Source organism: Bos indicus, chromosome 28, assembly GCF_029378745.1.
Source record: "Bos indicus isolate NIAB-ARS_2022 breed Sahiwal x Tharparkar chromosome 28, NIAB-ARS_B.indTharparkar_mat_pri_1.0, whole genome shotgun sequence".
NCBI lineage: Eukaryota > Metazoa > Chordata > Mammalia > Artiodactyla > Bovidae > Bos > Bos indicus.
Genome location: NC_091787.1, coordinates 42,539,609 through 42,560,514, shown reverse-complemented (window position 1 = coordinate 42,560,514; position 20,906 = coordinate 42,539,609). Strand labels below are relative to the sequence as shown.

The 20,906-nt window shown below is 48.8% G+C and overlaps 1 protein-coding gene across 1 annotated transcript in view; it reads left to right on the top strand.

Moving 5' to 3' along the window:
* Positions 1 to 20,387, top strand: part of PTPN20 (protein tyrosine phosphatase non-receptor type 20) — a 124,470-nt gene extending 104,083 nt beyond the window's left edge. The window contains exons 9-10 of the mRNA XM_070782238.1: positions 18,547 to 18,689; positions 19,253 to 20,387. Coding sequence (XP_070638339.1) covers positions 18,547 to 18,689; positions 19,253 to 19,280 — 171 coding nt within the window. The 3' untranslated portion in view covers positions 19,281 to 20,387. The remainder of the gene's footprint in view (positions 1 to 18,546; positions 18,690 to 19,252) is intronic.
* Positions 20,388 to 20,906: the final 519 nt, after the last annotated feature.

The following is a 20,906-nucleotide window of genomic DNA, read 5'->3' as shown; positions in this document are numbered from 1 at the left end:
AGAGCTAGTTCCTGAACATATAAATACTTTCTATGCAGGAGCTCATGCCAACTCTTTCATCTAGGCTGATATTGCCAGGTCTTAACTTTAGTGGTCTCATATTTATAGCCTTTGTTTTGCAATCAGCAAAGGAGTCTTCTGTCCGTTTGTCCTCAGCTGGGATCTGGAGCAAGATAAGAGCAAGATGAGAGCAAGGGCTGGGAGCTGGGAGGAGGCTCGAGCAAGGGCCCCCGGTCACAAGAAGGACTGAGTGAGTTTGGGAGGCAAAAGGAGATATGACTGATACCTGGGTGTATTATTCACCCCTTGTGCAAGGATTTGTGCTCAGCAACTGACTTGGCCCCAGGCTTTCACCTTTCACCTGCCCTTCTTGGGTATAGGAACAGAGGAAGATCATATTGATGGAGTTGCTCATGATCTAGGGGGCTGAGAGTCTGGGAAATAACCAACAAGAGAAGCCATTTAGGATTACATTTTTATTTCTCCCCTGTATGTTTGGCTAGTTCCCATTATTCAGAATTGTCCTTGAATTTTAATCTGTTTTGTTTTTAATGACAGCGATATAGACCCTCAGAATTATCCCAAGTATCCTGCTGTTGCTGCTGCTAAGTTGCTTCAGTCGTGTCCGACTCTGTGCAACCCCATAGACGGCAGCCCACCAGGCTCCCCCATCCCTGGGATTCTCCAGGCAAGAACACTGGAGTGGTTGCCATTGCCTTCTCCGCCAAGTATCCTATTAGGTCATAAGTGTGTTGTGATCAACGTGAGAATATCCCGCAGGGCCCCTCCAGTCTCCTTGCACTGAGAGGAGAGGGCCGCTGACGGTGGTGGTGTTCGCAGCATGTGGCTAGGCTCTGGCAGCGGCACCATTTGTGACCCAGGCATGGGGTCCAGGTAGGAGAGCCCCTCTTCTGGACTTGGTTAAGGAAGACCTGTCATCTTTCCTGAGGCACAGCAGGCTGCATCACCTTTTTCTCTCTCTCACTTGGCAGAGTGGGCTTTCTTAGTCTGAAGCCCCAGCTGTGCTTTTCAACATCCCATTAGCAGAGGGACTGAGGTTGCAGTCCGGTCCCCTCCGTGATGCTTGACCCTGGAGTGCTTAATTAGTGTGTGACACCAATTGTCCATAATTTCCGCCCAAGCCCTGCTATGATTTCTCCAGCACAAACATGGCTCAGGGATTACTGATAAGGGGCAGAAGGGCCAGAGCAGAAAGCCCAGCATTTCTCGCGTCCACGGCCAAGGCATTGCACAGCCGATGTTGCTAATCCTTTAATGAGGGCCTAGTGGCTGCTGAGGGCAGGGGCCAGGGAAGCAGGGAGGGATGGAAGAGCACAGCCTGGACTGCACAGAAGCCCCAGGAATGCCTTACATTAACAAACCTAGCTCGTGGGGCAGCTGTTCCCACCTCTTCTTGATGCTTATGGAAACTTGTGCTAATTATAGACAGCAACGTGGCTCTGGAAAGGAAGTTCTTTCTGAAATCTCATGGCCTCCAGTGATAATATTTTAGAGCTGTGACATGAACATCAACGGTCCATTGTAGGTGGGCAGGATGAAAACATGCCAGCCCAGCACAGCCTCCGTACCCATGCCTGCCAGACAGATGCCCGGGAGAGCACCATCTGGCTGTGAACCAAAGTGGTTCATAAGTGCATTTTTGAAACCAGATAGTCTTAGGTTCAAACCCCACTTCTGCTTCTACCCACTGTGGGTTTGACCTATGGTGCATTTCTTATGGGCCCAAGACAGGGTCTCCTGGCTGAGTGGAGACCTGCCCTTCAGCCTCATCATTGCAGCTTGCACATTCAGGGCACCCCTGCCATATCTCCTGAAAGATGCTGCTGCTGGACTACAGAGAACCTGAGTAGTTCCTTCTCTCTTTAATCCCAAAGCCCACGGCAGTTGGCAGTTTGCACTATCTCCTCCCAGCCCTGGGATTTAGCGACAGGTGCCTTGGAACGTGTGCCCCAGAGCCCATCCTAAGCAACCCATTGAAAATAAGGAAAATAATTTGTTCGCTCTTCCAAAAGAGGTATAGAAAAAATAGGCCTTATCTTAGATGCGAGCCAACTCTCTTCAAATTGATCGGTCTCAGAAGAAGTGAGAACGTGCAGGGGTTTTCCTCCTGGGTAAGAGGGGGATATGACAAGAGCCTGGAAACTTGGCAGGGATGCCCTGGATCGCAGCTCTGGCATCAGTCCACTTGGCCGTGGACAGGGGAGAAACCTTCCAGTTGTCCGGACGCAATTCCCTCCTCGGCTTTAGATGAGGCAGGCACACGTGTGGGCGTGGCACAGATGGGACTCGAGCCAGCAAGGGAGGTCTCACTCCTCCGCTTGACCTCAAGTTGGTGGACACTTCCCAGCATTTAATGAGCACCACTGTGCGCCAGGCACTCACAGGTGTTACTTCCCACGGTGACAGGTGACCCTGGAGGAGCACAGTTTTCTAGCCTATCGCAGGGCCTCCTGATCCTGGCTAGGTGGGGTGGGCTCAGAGGTCCTGGGACCAGCCAGGCAGGAATAGCCTGGCTATGTTCTTGTGAATAGCCACCCATGTGGCAGGCCTGATGGGAGGAACCGTCGCAGAGAGAACTTCAGGAGGTGGCCCTGAGCTCTCGGCACCTGGATCCTGAGCCTCCAAGGATCACAGCAGCCAGGCCTCCATGTAATCATGGACTCAGGGAGCCCAAGGACCCACTGGGATGGCTAGGTTACAGCTTGAATGGGAAACAGCCATGGGGGATGGGTCCCAAGATATCCCATGGGAGAAAGCATTTCTCCAAAAGGGCCTGGGGACAAGAAAGCTGATTTGCTAGTACGTTCTGGGTCCCCTCTCCTTAGTGTAACACAGAAGGCATCTGTGTGTTAAAGGCCCCCACCTTGCCCTCTGCCGAGCTGTTGCTGAGGCAACCTGGCCCTGCTGAGGGGCTGGGTGTAGAGGTGAGACCCTGGGGCTGGAGGCAAACCTGTCAGAGGAACAGCAAGGGCTGGAAGTCCTGGGTGGCCAAGTGGGCTGGGGCGACCAGAGCAAAGAGGTGGGCTCAGAGTGGGGACACAGAGAGCCAGCGTCCAGTCTCGCAGGCCAAGGGCAGTGGGCACTGTAAGGGCTGAGGACACAGCCTCCCCAGTGTAGCTGGAACAGAGCCCCCAGAGGGGAAAGCTAGACAGCAGCCTGTTCCACCTGGGTGTGGGGGTCTCTGAGTGCTGAGGATGCTCAGATTTGGGCAAGCAAATATCTGAGAAGGAGTTCTCGCTGGTGCCAGATGCTGCTCTGGGGCCTGTACACGAGATTGCTCTCTGAATCTCCACGTGGGCCCTCCCAGCTTGCTTTAGTGGGGAGAGCGTGAGGAGACAGGGCAGGAAAGGTCCCCTCGCTTGACTGGGGTCACACAGTGGCTTGGAAGGGACCCGGTAATGTGGACTTTGGCTCTGTGCACCCCTCGAGCCCATGCAGGCTGAGGTATCTCTGGGTGATGGGAAGAGGTGGTCTGGGGGCCAGAAAGGACCACCACCATCCAGGAGCCCGGCCAGGCTGCTAAACCTTCCTACCTACCCACCTCTCCCAAGCCCTCCCTGCTCTGATGGGCCCAGTGCCGAGGCCAAGCAAGCTGGAGGCGGGCGTTGCTGGGGAGGCAGGAGGGCCTGGTGCAACGCCCCAGCTGGAAGGCGATGTGGGAAACTTCTGCTTGAGGAGAGCTGCTCAAACGCGCCCCTGGGCCTCTGGGTTCAAGGTCTCGTTTTCCCACTGCCTCTACAAATGGAAAAGGGGCTCCAGCAGCTGAGGCCTGAACAATGGTCCTGCTGGCTGCCCGGCTCACCACCAGGATGAGGGGCCCTGGCGGCCAACAACTGCCCTCTGAATGCAGTGCCTTTGAAAGTCTCCTCCTGGGAAACTGGGCATTGGGGCCTGGGACCTTCATGCTGCCCCATGTTCCTCCTTTCTCCGCAGAGCCCTGAGCTCAGGGGAGAGACTGGGCATGAGAGGGTGTCAGGGAAAAGGACTTCTGGGAGCAGGGGTCTTACGCAGAAAGGTGAGAGGAGGGGGACGCACGCGGCACAGAGCAGCGAAGAGAAGCGGTGTGAGTCTGTCTGCGGGCAGCAGGGCTGGGGGCTGTGAGGGGTGCATAAAGTAGGCGTGCCTGGCAGGCGAGCCGTGTCTGTGAGGTTGTGGGTAGGAGGTGCTCCCAGGAAACAGGGCTGCGGTTTGAGTGGAGGGTGGATGAGTGAGCGAGTAGGAAGCCGGTGAGCAGGCTGGTCTCAGGACGCAAGGCTTTAGTTGCCATGGGGAGCCCTCAAGGCTTGGGAGGAAGCAGCGGACGCCTGTGGAGTGTGGGGTGGAGTGCAGAAGCCCGCAGAGGCAGGGTGACTAGTTGGGCCCCAGGCCCTCCTTCTGTGAGGGCGATGGCCTGAAGGAAGAGGCTGAGGGCCAGTTCTGTGGGGCGGGGGCCATTGGAGGAGGGCCAGGGGACCCCATAGCAAAGTGAAGACAGGGAGTGAAGGCTGGGGGCACCCCAGACACGGTGAGTCTGGGGCAGTGTCTGCATGCAGTAGGTTCTTAGAGACTTGTTGGCTATGTGACTGGTTGGTTTGTGGTGCCAGTGGGCACAGGGTGCTCAAGACGGGCATCCGTGTGTGTGTGATTGAGTGAAGTGGTGTATGTGTGCACCACTCGTCTCTCCCTGTGGCCAAGGTTGAAGCGTCATCTTCATCATGACCAGCAGGGGGAGCTATGCCACTGAGTGGCCCCTCCCCCCAATCTTTCCAGGAAACACTTCCAACAGCTGAAATACATACTTTTACATTTTTGAGTGGGTGCCCATCTCTGGCATCGCTTGGATGGTAATCTAACTCCCGTCCTAGCTGGCAAGCCGTCCACACCTCATTGCCTCCTGTGCTAATAATACCACAGGATGCCGCACCCGGAGCAGCCTGGGGTTCCTGGTCCCCTCAACCCTTCTCAGCCCTGAGGAAGGGACAGACAGTCCCTGTTAAAAGGCATCTGAAGCGTGTATGAAATAAAGTCAGAGAAAGGGAAGTCCTCCGTCCACACAGGAGGAGCAACAGGGAGCCTGAAGGCCAGGGGCTTCTCTGGAGCAGGACACCCAGGCCTCTGTCCTCCCAGATTTGGGGGCCTCAGGGCCGCCTGGCAGGGTGTGGTTTTCTTGGGAGTGGCAAACAGTAAGAATGGGGCCCTGGGAACGCTGCTGGGACCCTCAGGTCACACCTGGAGGGGGCTGCTTGGCCTCTGCTAATTTTGTACTCACTGTATTGTGGACTCACGCAGCATGCTGCTGCTGCTGCTAAGTCACTTCAGTCGTGTCCGACTCTGTGTGACCCCAGAGACGGGAGCCCACCAGGCTCCCCCGTCCCTGGGATTCTCCAGGCAAGAACACTGGAGTGCATGCAGCATGAAGAATGCACCAACAAGGCAAGTGTGGGTGTCAGATGGCCCAGAGGAGGGGTTCACTTCGGCTGGGGGTTGGGGGAGCTGTCAGGCACAGCTTCGGTGGAAGGTCTGTCTGAACTGTGTTCTGGAGGATGAATAAGAGTTGGCTGGGCTGCGTTCCACGATCGAGGCCTGTGTTGCACAAGCAGGAAGAATGAGCCGGGTGGCTGGGGGCAGGTGGTAGAAGGTCACAGGTCCGTGCCAAGAGCTGAGGCCAACCACCGCCATGGGGCGCTCAGGCAGCTGAACTCACACATGGTGGACCCCAGGACCAACGGTAGACTCTCAGGGAGGGGCTCACTCCTAGGACCAGGGGGCTGGAAGGGATGGAGGCTGATCACTGAAGCCAGCAGGGGTGGTCCCGAATCCTACCTGGGTATTTTTAGAGTCAACATTAAGACAAACTAAACTTTCAAATCTGAGCCTTTCCAGGGACAACTAGCCAGCTTCTCTGGAGCTGGGAATTCCAACTGTAAACGGGAAATGGGGGTAGGGTGGGGCGATGATAAAGCCTGACAGGGCAGTTGTGAAGGTTAGATGAGACACTCATAATCACTCATCAGCACCTCACGCATAGTAGGGATCAACAAATGCTAACCATTATTATTATTCCAGGGTTTCTGCAGGTTAGGAAGTTGGGACGAAATTTAAGTATGGTATCTAATTTTGTGTCTTTTTATCTAGCATGAGTTTTATGGATGAAGATGAAGGTCAGTTGAGCTTAGTCACTTACCCTGGCCACTCAGCCTTAGCTCAGCAAAGCTGGTAACTAACCCACATACATCGCTTCTCACCACCTGAGGGGTAGGCCTCGCTGGGGCCAGCTGTGCGTGGCAGGACCAGCTTCGAGTGCTGTGGGACTCAGCCCCTGGCAGGCTCTCAGACCTGGTTGCCTGAGTGGAGACAGAAGATAGCTGTGCGTTTAAACATCATCTTTGGTAGCAGCAAAGAAGGGGAAAGAAACCCAAGCAAGCATGTCATCAGCAGCCTGGCCCTCCAGGGACCCCCTGTGCCCTGGACCATCCTGCTGCCTTGGATTAGTTTGTGGTCGGCCATGCTGGGTGAGAGGCAGGAAGAGCAGCCCAGGGGTCTGCAGGCCAAGGGCAGGTTGAGCAGCCTGGAGGCTGCAGGCTGTCCTGGTCCCTGCGTGGGGAGCATCTGAGTACCTCGATGGCTCTGGGGCACAGGGCATGAGGCCCAGGTGGGGGCAAAGGAAGAGTGTGGGATATGTGAGGAGCCTTCCTGCCAATCCTCAGGGTGGTCTAGAGGTTAGGGGATGGGTGTTAGGGGATACCAAACGGAGGTAGGGCATAAACGTAGTGTGCAGGTCAAATTTGTCGAGTCAAGGTATTTGATTTCACTTACAGAGTGCGTCTCAAAAAATTTTTGATTATGTCCCACCCAACATTTTGCTATCAAAAAATCCAGGTTTGAAGTTTCTCTTGAAAAAATGGAGGATCTAACCACACTGCGAGAGAAGAGACAGCCTCTGTAGTTGGGGAAAGGGCTCCTGCAGACCGCACTGCTGTCTGTACTGCCCCTCTTCACTGCTTACATGTCCCCCACTGGACCACTCTGTTAGCAGCCCCCACTATGGATGGGGTGCCCTCCTCCAGCCCTTGGCCCCTCCCCAGGACCCTCAATCTATGATCCTAGTTGCTCTGGAGAGGAGTATGGGGGTGGTGACAGGTGCCCAAGGTCATTGGTCTCAGCAGTCCAGAGTAGAGTAGGGAGTGAATGGGGGAGCAGTGAGAGAGGGCTTCCCCACCTCAGAACTAATGATTCAGGTTTGGGCTGGAAACCCTGATGGGAGGAACCACCCCAGGACCCTGTGAGTGGCTCAACCTCTGATTCTCTCGTTCTGGGGGAGAGAAGGCTGGAGCTGAGTGACCCCAGTCACAGTGATAGGGAGGAATGCTCCACTGACTCTGGGGAGGTGAAGGGAAAGGGCAGAAAGAGGCTCCTAAACTTTCCAGAAGCTTCCAGATAGATCACAAGCTTCCAGGACAGACAACAGACATGGGAGCAACTGCTGTTAACCCCAAGCTGAGGGGGAGGCAGGAATGTGGAGAAGAGGCTCCACAGTTCCCTGGGGCAGGCATGCCTGGGAAGCACAAGAAGAGCTCCCTGGTGTCAGGAACAGAGGCATGCGCTGGGTCAGCCTGGGCTGAGCAACGCAGCCGGACCCACCATGGCAGGCCCCAGGTGACCCCGGGCACAGAGATGAGCCTGAAGGTGACGGGGTGGGGAGGAGACAGGAGAGAGAGACTGAGCGAGAAGGGGAGAGGGAGAGAGACAGAGAGACAGACAGAGGGAGACACAGGTGAGAGATGGAGACAGAGATCTGCAGAGACAGGGAGACATAGATTTAGATCAAGAAAGAAAAGGAAATTGAATGAGCTTCTTGGGACCTGTCGGTTCGACCTGACTTGGGACCAGCTGGGGGCCCACCCCTCTGCACTGAAGACCTGAGAACAGCTGGTCCTCTCGTCTCCCCTCCAAGGCCTGGCTCGTGGCCTGTGTCAGGGCTTGTCCTGTACTAATGATGCTGGCGTGCTCCAGGTGTCCAAGAACTCTCCTTATGATGATTGCAGCTCTGTCTCCTGCTAGGAGATCCCTGCCCTCCAGGGAAAGCACACCAGGGAAGCTTCAGCCAGCCTGCAGGCATCTGGGAAAGCACCGCGGGGGCTGTGTGGGTTCTGCTGATGCCCGGTAAGATCGGGCGAGGCCAGTGCTGTCCTCAGAAGCAGCTGGGCTGGGCAGGAAGGCTCGGCAACCTGTCTGAGCCCAGTCTCAGGCCCTGCCCACTGAGAGGGGCCTGTTGTTGAGGACCCACAGACAGAGGTTTTGGGAGGCATTGATGACAAAATTAAAACCATATTTTTCTGTGTTGGAAGACTGAGCTGTGATAAATTTGGAAAGTAATAAATATCAGAGCTTTGCAGACCATTTCCCGGCATCTCACAGCACACCAGCCGGAGTGGCTTGCCCCCAGCTGTGTGTGGCCTGGACCAGGGGCTGCTCCAATCGGTTAAGGTGGGGCCGTGCTTGGGAACGCTGAGTGCATTTCACTAGATGCTGGTGGGGGGGCGCTTCCAAGTGGATGGTTTGGAAGCCCACGAGCAGGCCATGTTGGGGCGGGGGGAATGCCCTCTTGGGAGTTGTGGCCAAAACAGACCATGGTTATTCAGTGTGGTTTCCAGCTGCCTCCAAGTCTGCCTTGGCCAGCTGGGACTGTGTGGTACGCCTCCCCCCGTGGATCTCAGTTTCCCCAGCTTCTCCAAGACATCGGCCAACCTTCTGTGATGCGGACATTCTTCCAAGCAGGCTCGAAGGAGGCACCCAAGGCTTCCTGGAGGTAGAGCCTTTGCAGTGGATGGTTCCCTGTGTCATGAACCGGCCTGAGTAACACTGAGTAAAGGATCAAAGAACTTACAGGCATTGGAAGGGCTCTGTTTCACCTCATTTCTGTGGCTGCTCATGGCCTTTGCTAGCTGGATAGACATATAGAAACTCCTTTTGTATGAATACCAGGATAAGGGAGATCAGAGGGTGTGGGTGCAGAGCCTTTGGCAGGACAGGGTCTGTGGGCCACACCATGTTCAGGTACCCACTTCCGGGGGCTTTCCTCCCGGGCTGCACCTGGCTGGTGGCCTCAAAGTGCCCTGAGCCCACGCTGCCCTTGGGGTTTCCTGGCTTTTCTCTGTACCTGGCAGAGCTGTGCATCTAGCTTGACCTCTCTGGGCCCCCCTTTTTCCCTCTGGAGCCCCTTCTTCCTGGGATTGGGCCCCAGGACTCCCCTGACCTGTGAAGACTTCCTATGGCCCTGAGTCCCATGAAGAATCTCCTCATGGCTGGCCCTTGCACAAAGGCGCCCATGGCAGGACCGGCCAGTGGCACCAGCTCCGCCCCTGCTCTGACCACCGTGTTTGCCCATCTCCTCCCTGGCTTCAGGGGCGATGAGCCAGCTCGTGGGCTCGTCTCACGCGTACACAGGTGCCATGCATGGACCAGGCACACAAAGGCACGTAGGATTTTTGCCTCCTTTCCCCTTGCTTATTTCTGTTTAAAAGCTTATAACTGTACAGCATGTTTAATTTGTATATTTCCATAATCCCAGCCTTATTTCTAAAGACTGAGAAGCCTAGAGAAGCTAGTTTGAGTTTGGGATGAATAATATTGAACCATTCAACCTAAAATGGAGCCATGAGAATCCCACTGGACGGGGTGGAGTCTATGTCCTCGCTTTGTAGTTACTATGATGTACCACTGTGATAGCAGTACCCAAAGGGGCAGAGCCAGGTTCCCAGAAATAACTCAGTCCCTCACTTTACGGAGAGGGGAATGAGGTCCATCACGTGGGCTCTTGTTCTTTTTCTGCTTCCTGGTCTTTGTAAGGTCTAAAGAACGCCACAGCTGAAGGACATTTTCAGATTATATTCTCTTAGACATTCCCATCCAGGTATGTCCATAACTCCTGTGACAGTGATGACCAAGAGTATGCCTGGGGGCTGCATTCAATAGCTTACCTACAGTGGGGAAAGCCCACATTAGAAGCAAGGAATCTTGCAGAGTGGCTCCTAACTTAGCTGAGTTGCTGAATCAAAGTGGGCAAAGGCTTCAGGTATCCTGGAGAAACGAGGTGGGTTTAGTCATCATTTTTTTGATGACTAAAGCAATTTATTTTAAAGAAAGACAGATGACAGACATTCCTGTGGGAGCAGATGTGTAAGTCTCTTAGTGTAGGTGTCTGATTTCCTTCTATGACTGGTTCACTTTAATAAAGCATGTTCTTCTGATTATCAAAGTTACCTATGCTCATCACACACACACACACACACACACACACACACAAACAGATAGAAAATAAAGAAGAAATCAACAATCGCAAATGGCAGCACTCAGAAGCATTCTAGCAATACTCTGGTAAATTTCTTCTAGTTCTAGACACCTAACTGCACACAGGAGAGGAATTTTTTAAAACACTGTTGCTATCATATCGCCATTGTGCCATGTAATGCCATGGGAGCTTCATTTTGCCGACATATTTGCCTGCATTTCTAATCATTTCTGTTCATAGATTCCTGGAAGGGGCATCACAGGGCTGAAGGGTGTGAACATGTTGACTACATCCTGCCAATTTGTCTTCCAGAAAGTGTGAGCCGCTTCATTTTGTCTCCAGGAGGGTGAGAGTACCACCACCAGTCTTTAAGAAAGGATTAGGGCTGGAGATGACTCAGAAGTGAGCCTGGTGCCTAGTTATCTAGTGACTTGATGCCAATCCGATCCTCTCGTGACGCAGAGCTGCCTGGCAGGGGTCCTTCTGCTCAAGTGTCAGGGACAGAGAGCTGGCCTCCTGTAGAAAAGCCTGCACTTCTGCAGGTTCTTAGGTTGGCTCTGTGTGCCTTTGGCAACCAGGCAACTTCCCACGAAAGACTGAGGCGATGGCGAGTCTGGGGGCAAGTGAGCCCCATTCCGGCCATGTCAGTCACGGTAGACCTGGGTTCTAGTAGTTCTTCTTCAATTTGGGAAACTTCTTTAAGAAAAAACACAGGAGTATGAGCACAAAATTAGATCTAAAAAATGAACGTTTCCAATGTGACCAGAATCACAATAAATCAGACATTTTTAAAGGGCGATAAATAACATAAATACCATTAAGCCCTTCAAACACATAATTTTGACTCACTTCTAGCCATCCTTCTATAACACTTTGCTTACATTTGGCTGAGCAGTCTTTGTTCTCTTCACGTGACAATGATTTTCTATAGTCATAATAAAAAGATAATTTAGTCTTTCTTCAGAGCCTGGCTGATCAAAAATAGTAAAAGTGTTTGAGTAGTTTAGAAAAATTGCTTTCAATTTCATAACTCTCTGGTAATGATATGTAAATTATAGGATATTATCAGATTTGGGGAATATTTGTTTTATGTTTCTGTTTGTATCTGAGGAATAAAATTTTAGGGCATTGCAAGCTTTTGCATGGTTTTTATTCTTAAATAGTCTTTGAATGATGATATTCGCATCTTTGTCCATGTTATAGCCGCATTTCTCTATTTTGTGTTTTTTTTCATTGTCAGTCTTAGTGAATTCAGCAGGAAATTTAAATATCTTCCCATTATCTTCCTGGGATTCACTGCTTTTAATTCACTCCTTTCAACATTCCAAGACCCTATTTATGCTTTTCATTAGAGAATTAGCTCTTCCTCTTCATGGTAAAACCTGAACATTTAAAATTTTAATATGATTAACAATATTTTTATTGATTCCATTGCACATCTTTAAAACTTGTCATAGTCCATTTGATTTTTTAATGTGATATTTTTCTTAGTTTCTTTTTTTTAAATATAAATTTATTTATTTTAATTGGAGGTTAATTACTTTACAATATTGTATTGGTTTTGCCATACATCAACATGAATCCACCATGGGTGTACACGTGTTCCCCATCCTGAACCCCCCTCCCACCTCTCTCCCCATACCATCCCTCTGGGTCATCCCAGTGCACCGGCCCCAAGCATCCAGTATCATGCATCGAACCTGGACTGGCGATTCGTTTCACATATGATATACATGTTTCAATGCTATTCTCCCAGATCATTCCACCCTCTCCCTCTCCCACAGAGTCCAAAAGAGTGTTCTATACATCTGTGTCTTTTAGTTTCTTTTTTTTTTAAATTGAAGTCTAGTTTCTGTACAATTTTATATGTTACAGATATACAATATAGTGATTCACAATTTTAAAGTTTCTCTCCATTTATAGTTATTGTCAGATATTGGCTATATTCCCCATGCTGTCTGACAAATGCCTACTTGTAGCTTATTTTCTATTTAGTAGTTTGTGCCTCTTGCTCTCCTACCCCTGCATTCTTCTTCCCACCGGTAACTACTGGTTTGTTTTCTATATCGTGAGTATGCCTCATCTCTAAGTTTCTTAATTAAAAATTTAAGTACAAAAATTTATTTGTACAAATAACTTATTTGTTTTATTGCAACATTTTAAGATGCCTTCTTAAATTATAATTTAAACAATGTATTCCCAATTGAATCTCTCCTTAGCTGGATATGAAAATGCCTGGAGTCCCACCAGGGCCACGTAGTGGGGGTGGGGATGTACGTGACAAAGGGGCATCCCCCGTGCAAAGAGAAGGCAATCTCACTTTTTGTATTGGGCTTCCCTGGGGGCTCAGATGGTAAAAATATCTGCCTGCAATATAGGAGACCTGGGTTTGATCTCTAGATTGGGAAGCTCCTCTGGAGCAGGGAATGGCTAACCACTCCAGTATTCTTGCCTGGGGAATTCCATGGGCAAAGGAGCCCGTCAGGCTGTAGTCTATAGAGTCACAGAGCCGGACACAACTGAGCGACTAACACAGGGCCTTGAAAGGGGCTCCTGCAAACTCAGAGCCTGGCTTTCAAGTGTCGTTAGCTTGAAGGTAAGGCCACCTGTGGCATTGATCTTGGATTGCCATCCCTGTGCACTTTGGAATCGCTATTCAAAGGACTTTCAGTCTTTCCAAAGCCTTAGCCTGAGTTGATGACAGTGGCTTAGCAGGCCAGGTGAGATGGACTCGACCATGTTCGTTATTCAGCTTCACCAGGGGAGCTAAGAAGACATTTCTGTAATCCCGACAAACCTGCTCTCTCATGTTGAGGAATACCTACCAATCTGCGTTTGTGCTTGGGTTCAAGAGCGAGGGAGAAGGCCTGAAGATATTTTATGGATCTATATCTCTTATAAATTCCTTAAAATAGTTTCAGGTTATTTTTGTCTTTAAAAATCAATATAATTCAAGAAAAAGAAAAGACAAGCTTCTGACTGGAAGGTATATCTAATAAAAGACTTATGTACACTATACAAGGAACTCTCACAACAGTAAGAAAATGCATGCCGCTGACTAGGAGAAAATGTTTTCAAAAGACATATCTGATAAAGGACAATTTCAAATATACAACGACTTCTTAAAAGTTTACAGTAAGAAAGTGAACAACTCAAGTAAAAATGGGCAAAAATTTGTATATACAGTATGATTCTAACCAAGTGATACCCTAGAAAAGGGAAAGTGATATTGTAGAAAAGGGGATAGTAAAAAAAGATCAGTAATTGTCAGGGCCTTCTGAGGAGAGAGGGATGAAGAGGGGAAGCACAGAGGCTTTTTAGAGAAGATCCGATGACTGACAATGGTGGATGCATGTCATTCCAGGCAGACCTTGGAGGTACTGTGTATTCAGCTCCAGACCAATGCAATGAGGTAAATTTTGCAAAAAGCAAGTCGCAAATTTTTTGGTTTCCCAGCACATATAAAAATTATGCTTACATTCTACTGTGGTCTATTATGTGTACAATAACATTATGTATAAAAAACAATGTGCATACCTTAATTAAAAATGCTTTATTGCTAAAAAATGTTAACTATTATCTGAGACTTCAGTGAGTCAGAACGGTAACATCAAAAATCACTGGTCACAGATCACCACAACAAATATAATAATAATCAGAAAGTTTGAGGTATTTCAAGAATCATCAAACTATGTCAGACAAGTAGTGAGCAAATGTTGTTGGAAAAAAAATGGCACCAATAGATTTGCTCATTGCAGAGTTGCCACAAACCTTCAGTTTGTAGGAAACACAGTATCTGTGAAATGCAATAAAACACGATATGCCTGTGTACACTTGTCCAAACTCATAGAATGTATAGCACCAAGAGTGAGCCCGAGTGTAAACCATGGACTTTGGGTGACAGATGTGTAAGTATAGGTTCATCGATTGTAATGAGGGTGCCACTCTGCTGGGGTGGGTGTCGATAATGGGGATGGTAAGCACATGAGCACAAGAACACATGGCAGATCTCTACATTACTCCCGGCTCAATTTTGCCGTGAACCTACCTCTCTAAAAAATAAAAAGCTGTTAAAAACAATATATTCCATGATTTTATGCTTAAAAGCCACTTCTAAGTAATTCATTCAATCCATATTTATTAATCGGTCTCTGAGGCCCAAGGGACATAGTCAAGAAACAGGCTGAAGAGATTCCTAGGGTCACAATATAATTCTGCAGAAAGACCATCATCCAGAAATGAAAATAACCGAAATAATCATAATAGCCATAAGTGTTTTCTTCAGTCATCTGTATTTCACAGAAATAATGAGCGAGGTGGGGGCGGGGGACACGAAATAGTCTACAGGATGAGGGCATTTTTCCCAAGGAAGTGACATCTGACCTGAAGGGTGGTTGGAGTCACTCAGGTCAAGAGAGCGGCAGCAAGAGGCCAGGGGAATAAAAAGATCTGTAGGAGGCCCTGAGCAGGGAGGGGCTGGGGCTCTGAGGTGCAGAGAGAAGGAGTCTGGCTGCAGCTCAAGTTGCAAGGGGGTGGCTGTCCAGGGCCGGTGATTGTGCACAGGGCTCTGCGGAGGGGCAGGGCCAGCCCTGCTGTGCCAGGGGCTGCACCAGGGCTCTGCTTTCTCTCCAAATGGACCAGAAATATTCAAAAGGCTTTAGTGAGGGGTGGACATGACTGGACTGTGTTTCGAAAATATTATCCTGGCTAATGCCCAGAATGGGTCAGGTAGGGGAAAGAGTGGATATGGAAGACTAGTTAAGAGACACCGCAGTGACCGAGGCAGGAAAGCATGTTGGCCAGTGTGGTGAGAGAGAAATGGACAGAGCCAGGAGAGCTTCTTAGACAGGGGACAGCATCAGAGAGATATGGGGTTATATCCTGAGACAGAGGACGCTGGAGTGGAGGAGACCTGGGAATGAGGATGAGGTGGTCGCTGTGGATCTGCCGAGTGAGATGGGCTGCTTGTAGCCAGACCCCCACGTGCAGTCTGGGCTGGGGATATAACTCTGAGCAGATAGACAGTAATTGGAGCCATGCGGCGGATGAAATCATCTAAGGGGAACGTGTGGGCTGAGACCAGCAGGGAACAGGGCCCCCACGGCAGCCTCCATCCCCTGTCAGGACATCATCAATTCTTCAGCAACCAAAGCTGGAGCCTACATTTGCTCCTTGCTCTCCAGGTGACAAAGGCCTCACACCAAACCATGTCGCTGTGATTCCTCACCAGACCCTTAGAGGCAATCGTGCCTGTACCCACTGGGAGGCTTTGCAGTGCAGGGGAGACAGAGTGGGGCGGGGAATCACAGAGGCCGAGGGTCTGATTCACAGGGTACTAATCCCGACCCCTGAGAGAAGTGGAGATCCAATGACATGCTGCATTTATAAAGCACCAGGCACCGTGCCTGACACATGGCTGTTGAGGCTTTAAGGGACTCATAAATAACACGCCATTACGCTCCTCCTCTGCTCACATCCAACTGAGAAATGAGACATTGGGGCCAGATCAACTGAGAAGTGGATGAGCCATGGCACCCTTGCGGCCCTGCTGATGGACAGCAGGCTTAGCTCTGCAGTCCACATGGGGTGCTCACCTGTCTGCACCTGCCAGCATCCTCCCCATCACATGGTCACATCGAGGGGCAGCCCACCTGAGGGACTGTGTGGGCCAGCAGAGCAGTCAAACTCAGCCGAGAGCAATGGAAAGATGCTCAGACATTTCACTCTCCCTGGTGAGCAATCCTCCAGGCACCTGGAGCTCCCCTACGCCAGCCCCCGGACCTTATTATGCTAACCAAGTGTCCGTCTCTGTCATCCTAGCCTGGTGTGTTCCTGACTCAGAGGAAGAGGCGAAAGAAGAAAAGAAAAAAAAATCTTCCACATACTATAAAAACAAGCAGGGATGTATCATGAAGGAGAATGAAACTTGTGCATGAATTTTAAGGATTATAAACAAGATTTCAAATAATTTTCTGGATTGCTGCTTCTTTCTGTCTGTGCCCCAAATGCCCCAAGTGACTTCTTCATTCACTAGAGATTCGTTGGATAAAAAGTTCAAAATGTGCTGACTTCACCCATTTAATCATTTCCTTGTTGTTTCTTTGGTAGATTTTTTTTTTAATTTATGTTTATCAAAGTCATACATGTACATAGTTTTAAAAGTTAAAGGGTTCTGCATGACTTATAATGAAAACCAGCATTTGCCTTCCCCCCTGCCGACCCTCCTCCCCAGAGGCCATCGCTTTGAATCCTTCTGGTGCTTTCCTTCTAATTTTAAAATAACATGCTTAGACTTGCATTTCTTGATTTTCCAGTTTAAATGTTATTTGATGAATTCTGACTATGGAAGAGGAGGACTTAGCACTCTAAAGCCACCCTCCACCTCTCCCCCCCTGCAAATGCACACTCTCTTCATCCTCCCGTCACGGTAGTTATAGCGTGATTTTTGGCCAAATCAATACTCGGTTTTATGTAGTTATGACTATGTTCATATTATTCACAGCTAAACCATGTAGAGCACATTTCCTATCTTGTACAGCATTTTGTTTTGCTTGGAATAAAGAGTTGCCAAGCTTTCTCTTTGTTTAGTGTTTGATTACTAGTCATTCGTAGACTCTGGGCTCAAGGAGGCTCTCCTTGCTCTTTGTACAGATTCATGTGCTCTCCAGCGTGGACTGGCCACTCCCTGTACTGACCCCCTCCACCTCATGGTCTTGGGGTCCTGGGCACCCCTTTGATTTCCCCGAGTTGAGTCTCTTGGTTTTCTCCTGTTTTGATGAACTGCCTCCTCCAAGAGGTTCCTGAGAAACGTTTTATGTTAATACAGTGTTTTGAGAGTTTGTTCAGGCAAAACTTAGCCATTCTACCCTCACATTTTATTGGCAGCTTGGGTGAGATGCTTGACCCTCAGACTCTGAAGCTGTCACCCACTGCCTTCCGGCTCAGAGAGCTGCTGTTGAGAAGTCAGAGGCTGTTCTCTTCAGGCCAGTTTCCTCTCTGAAATCTTTCAGACATTTCATTCTTGTGCTGCTCGGGTGTGGGGTATCATTTCATATGGGGGTTTTCAAACTGGAGACTCATGATTGTTACTCACAATCTGGTAAATATTCTTTTATTATTTTCTACCCCTCCAGCTCATCCTCCCAATTTTTTCTCTCTGGTTCTCATTTCTAACCCGTTCTGCTTCATAGTCATGGACCTCCTGAGCTGATTCTCTAGAGTTTGCAGTTTTTCTCTCCTATGCTTCATCTCTTTGGTTGTGTTTTGTCTTTTGAAAGATGTCTTAACCTTTCTGTTGAAGCTTATTGTATGCTAATTTGTTTTACATATTTGCCATGCTAATTTCCAAAAACACTTTAAAAATTCTGAACGATTCTTTTAAAACCATCTTTATTTTGTAAGCATCCTGCTCACTCATTTCATGGATACAAGAATTATCTTCTTATTTCCTGGATATAGCACTTGTAATTTACATATATTAATCATTTTTTTCTCCCCCACTCTTTGAGGTGTCTCTGTTTCTTCTAAGTTCTTTTTTGCTGTTTGATAGTTTTCTCCTGTGACTTGATGTAATAGTAAGGCTGTAACAAACACATTGGAAGTTCTGTGTGTCTGGGTGGGGCTTTGTTGGAGAAAGACTAGTCTGGGCCATTTTACTGGATGGGGGTGAGGGATTGAATTGCCAGTTCTGAATAGATTCTATTGGGCTGGCCCAGTATCCCCAAGAGAAAAGTCATCCAAAATCCCACTGAGTTCTTAGTTCTCAAGGAGAAAGAGGTATAGGGTGTGAGTTTCAGCATTCAGCACGTTCACTTTATCTCCGTGGTCAGCCTGGTACCCTCACGTGCATCTGCGCCCATGGCTCCTGAATCCAGAGCCCCCAGTTCCCTCTTGCTAGACAGCAGAGCCCCATCTTCTGCCAGGATAACGGGGAAGTAGTTCCTGACCTGTACAAATCAGGGCAAGGGACCATGGGCCGAAACATTCTCATACTGTTTTTTAACTAGCCCTTTGTTTTTGGTTCCACTCATATTACCACCTGCAGAAGTACTTGCCGCTTGGATCTTGATCCTTTACTGGCAGACCCTGCTTTGCTTCCAGGCTCCGCCTGTCACCTGGGTAGGCTTCCGGCTTCTCACATCTGCTGCATCACGGCCACTCAGGCAGCTGGTTTCCGGGTTCCAAGCTCTTGTCTCTGTTGCTTCCTCTCCGTTTCTTTGTCCTCACCTTATTTTCCCTCCTTCGCTGTCATTTAGGAAACTTCCGGGAGAGACTGGATTAACACCCTGGGTAGCCCACGGATCTTCTTTCGCTTACTCTCTTCTGGAGACTCCTCCATCCCGCCCTGCCCTGCCCCTACCAGCCCAGGACCGAGCCCCTGTCTCCCTCTGCCTCGCAGGTGGGTGGGAAATGAGTGATTAGAAAGCACTTCTGGCAGGCTCTGCACCCAGCCTTTGGGCCCTGGGGGGTAGTTGGCATCCACGGTGCTGTGCTCGACCTTTGGCGTCTGCACAAACCAAGAAAGAAAGAGCCCCCTGGAGCATCCAGCACCATCGCCTTCGTCTTAATGGTCTCTTCCAATCCTTTACCTATTTTTCCATCAGATTGTTTTCTTTGTGTGATTTGTAAGAGTTGTTTTTGGCTATGAATCCTGTGCTTGCTAGAAAATTCCAAATGCTTGTTTTTTTTTTTAAACTTTCTTTATGATGTGTTTTAATTTTTGTGAGATTACACAGTTGTTTCCTTTATGGATTCTGGGTGTTGAATCTTCCTTTCTGTGGAAAGGCACCCCCACCCTAAAGTTGTGTAAATAATTCTCTCCCTAAAGCTTTCATGGCTTTTTTATTTAGCCTTTTAAAATATCAATTTTTCACGTCAAAGAATGCATCCTAATGTACCCCAATAGTCAACACAGAGACGTGTCACAGGATAAGTTAACAATCCTTCCCTTTTTACTTCCAGGTCAACTTCTTCAGGTTATCAGCCTTAGCAGTTTGAGGTCATCCACACCCTTCTTCTGAGTGCTAAGATGCTTCAGTCACGTCCGAATCTTGTTGCAATGCTGTGGACTGTAGCCTGCCAGGCTCTATTCATGGAAATCTTCAGGCAAGAATACTGGGGTGGGCTGCCATTACCTTCTCCACCCCTTCTCTTGCTGCTGCTGCTGCTGCTGCTGCTAAGTCGCTTCAGTCGTGTCCGACTCTGTGCGACCCCAGAGACCGCAGCCCACCAGGCTCCCCCGTCCCTGGGATTCTCCAGGCAAAAACACTGGAGTGGCTTGCTATTTCCTTCTCCAATGCAAATTCAGATTTATGGGATTTAATTTTGCTTTGTTTTTATTAAAATCGGAAGATGGCACTTTAATATCTCTGAAACTAATTTTAAAGCTTTATTTATTATAGATTCTGTTGCACTTTAAGAACATGTTTAATAAAAATTTTAATGGAGATAGCTATAGATTTACATGTACTTGTAAACAATACTGTGTATCTTTCATCCATTTTCCTCCAACGGTAATATCTTGCAAAACTGTAAGATATCTTGTAATATCTTGCAAAACTGCTCAGTGTCACAGCCAGGATAGTGGCTCCAAGGATGACCCAGGGATCTTCTCCCCAGCTTTATTTGTACTTCTCTGTGTGTGTATGTGGGTGTACAACATTATCACGGGGCAGGTTCATGTATCCACCACCACAGTCAAGATACAGAGCAGTTCATCACCATCAGGATCCTTTTCTGTCTCCCTTTTATTAGCACATCCGCTTCCCTCCTGCATGCTCCCTGCAGCAACACTTCATCCACCTTCCTCCAGTCCCTAACCCCTGGCAACATTAAACTCCTCTATTCCCATAATTTTGTCATTTCAAAACGTTATATAAATTAAACCTACAGTGTACTAGCTTTCTGGATTGCTTTATTCACTCAGCGTAATTCTTTGGATCATCCAGGGTCTCTCAATAGCTCCTTCCTCTTTACTGCTGAGTAGGATTCCATAGTGTGGACAGACCACTGTTTGTTTAACATTCACCTGTTAAAGGACATCTGGTTTGGATTTTAGTTTTGGGCTACTGTGAATAAAGTTACTATGAATCCTTGAGTACAGGTTTCTGTGTGAACACGAGTTTGATTTCTCTGGAAAAATGCCCAGGAATGAAAAGATGTGGGTCGTATGGTAATGCATGGTTAGTTTTATAAAAATTTGCCGTTTTCCATTTTCCAGACTGTGAAACTATTTTTAAAAATATTGTCTGAGACCCTTCGGGGTTCCTAAACGCAGATCGAGCCTTTTTGTTTCTCGCAGCTCTGTCTCATGGTGTGGATGTCGTGCAGCTGAATCCACCATTCGGGTTGTCTTGGTATTTTGCTGCTGTCAGTGATGCTGTGATGCACTTCCTCTTACAGAGAGTCTTACACACTGGCCTTGATTTCCACAGGCTGGGTTTTCAGAATTGATAGATTTAGTAGATGTGGCGTATTTCTTTCCAAAAAATCATGGGAATTCACAGTCTCACAAGCAATGTGTGAAACTGGCCATTTCCCCACTTCCTCGCTAGTAGTGTAAACTGTCAGTCTTAATTTTATTCTAATCTTTTATTTTTTAAGTTATTTAAATCCC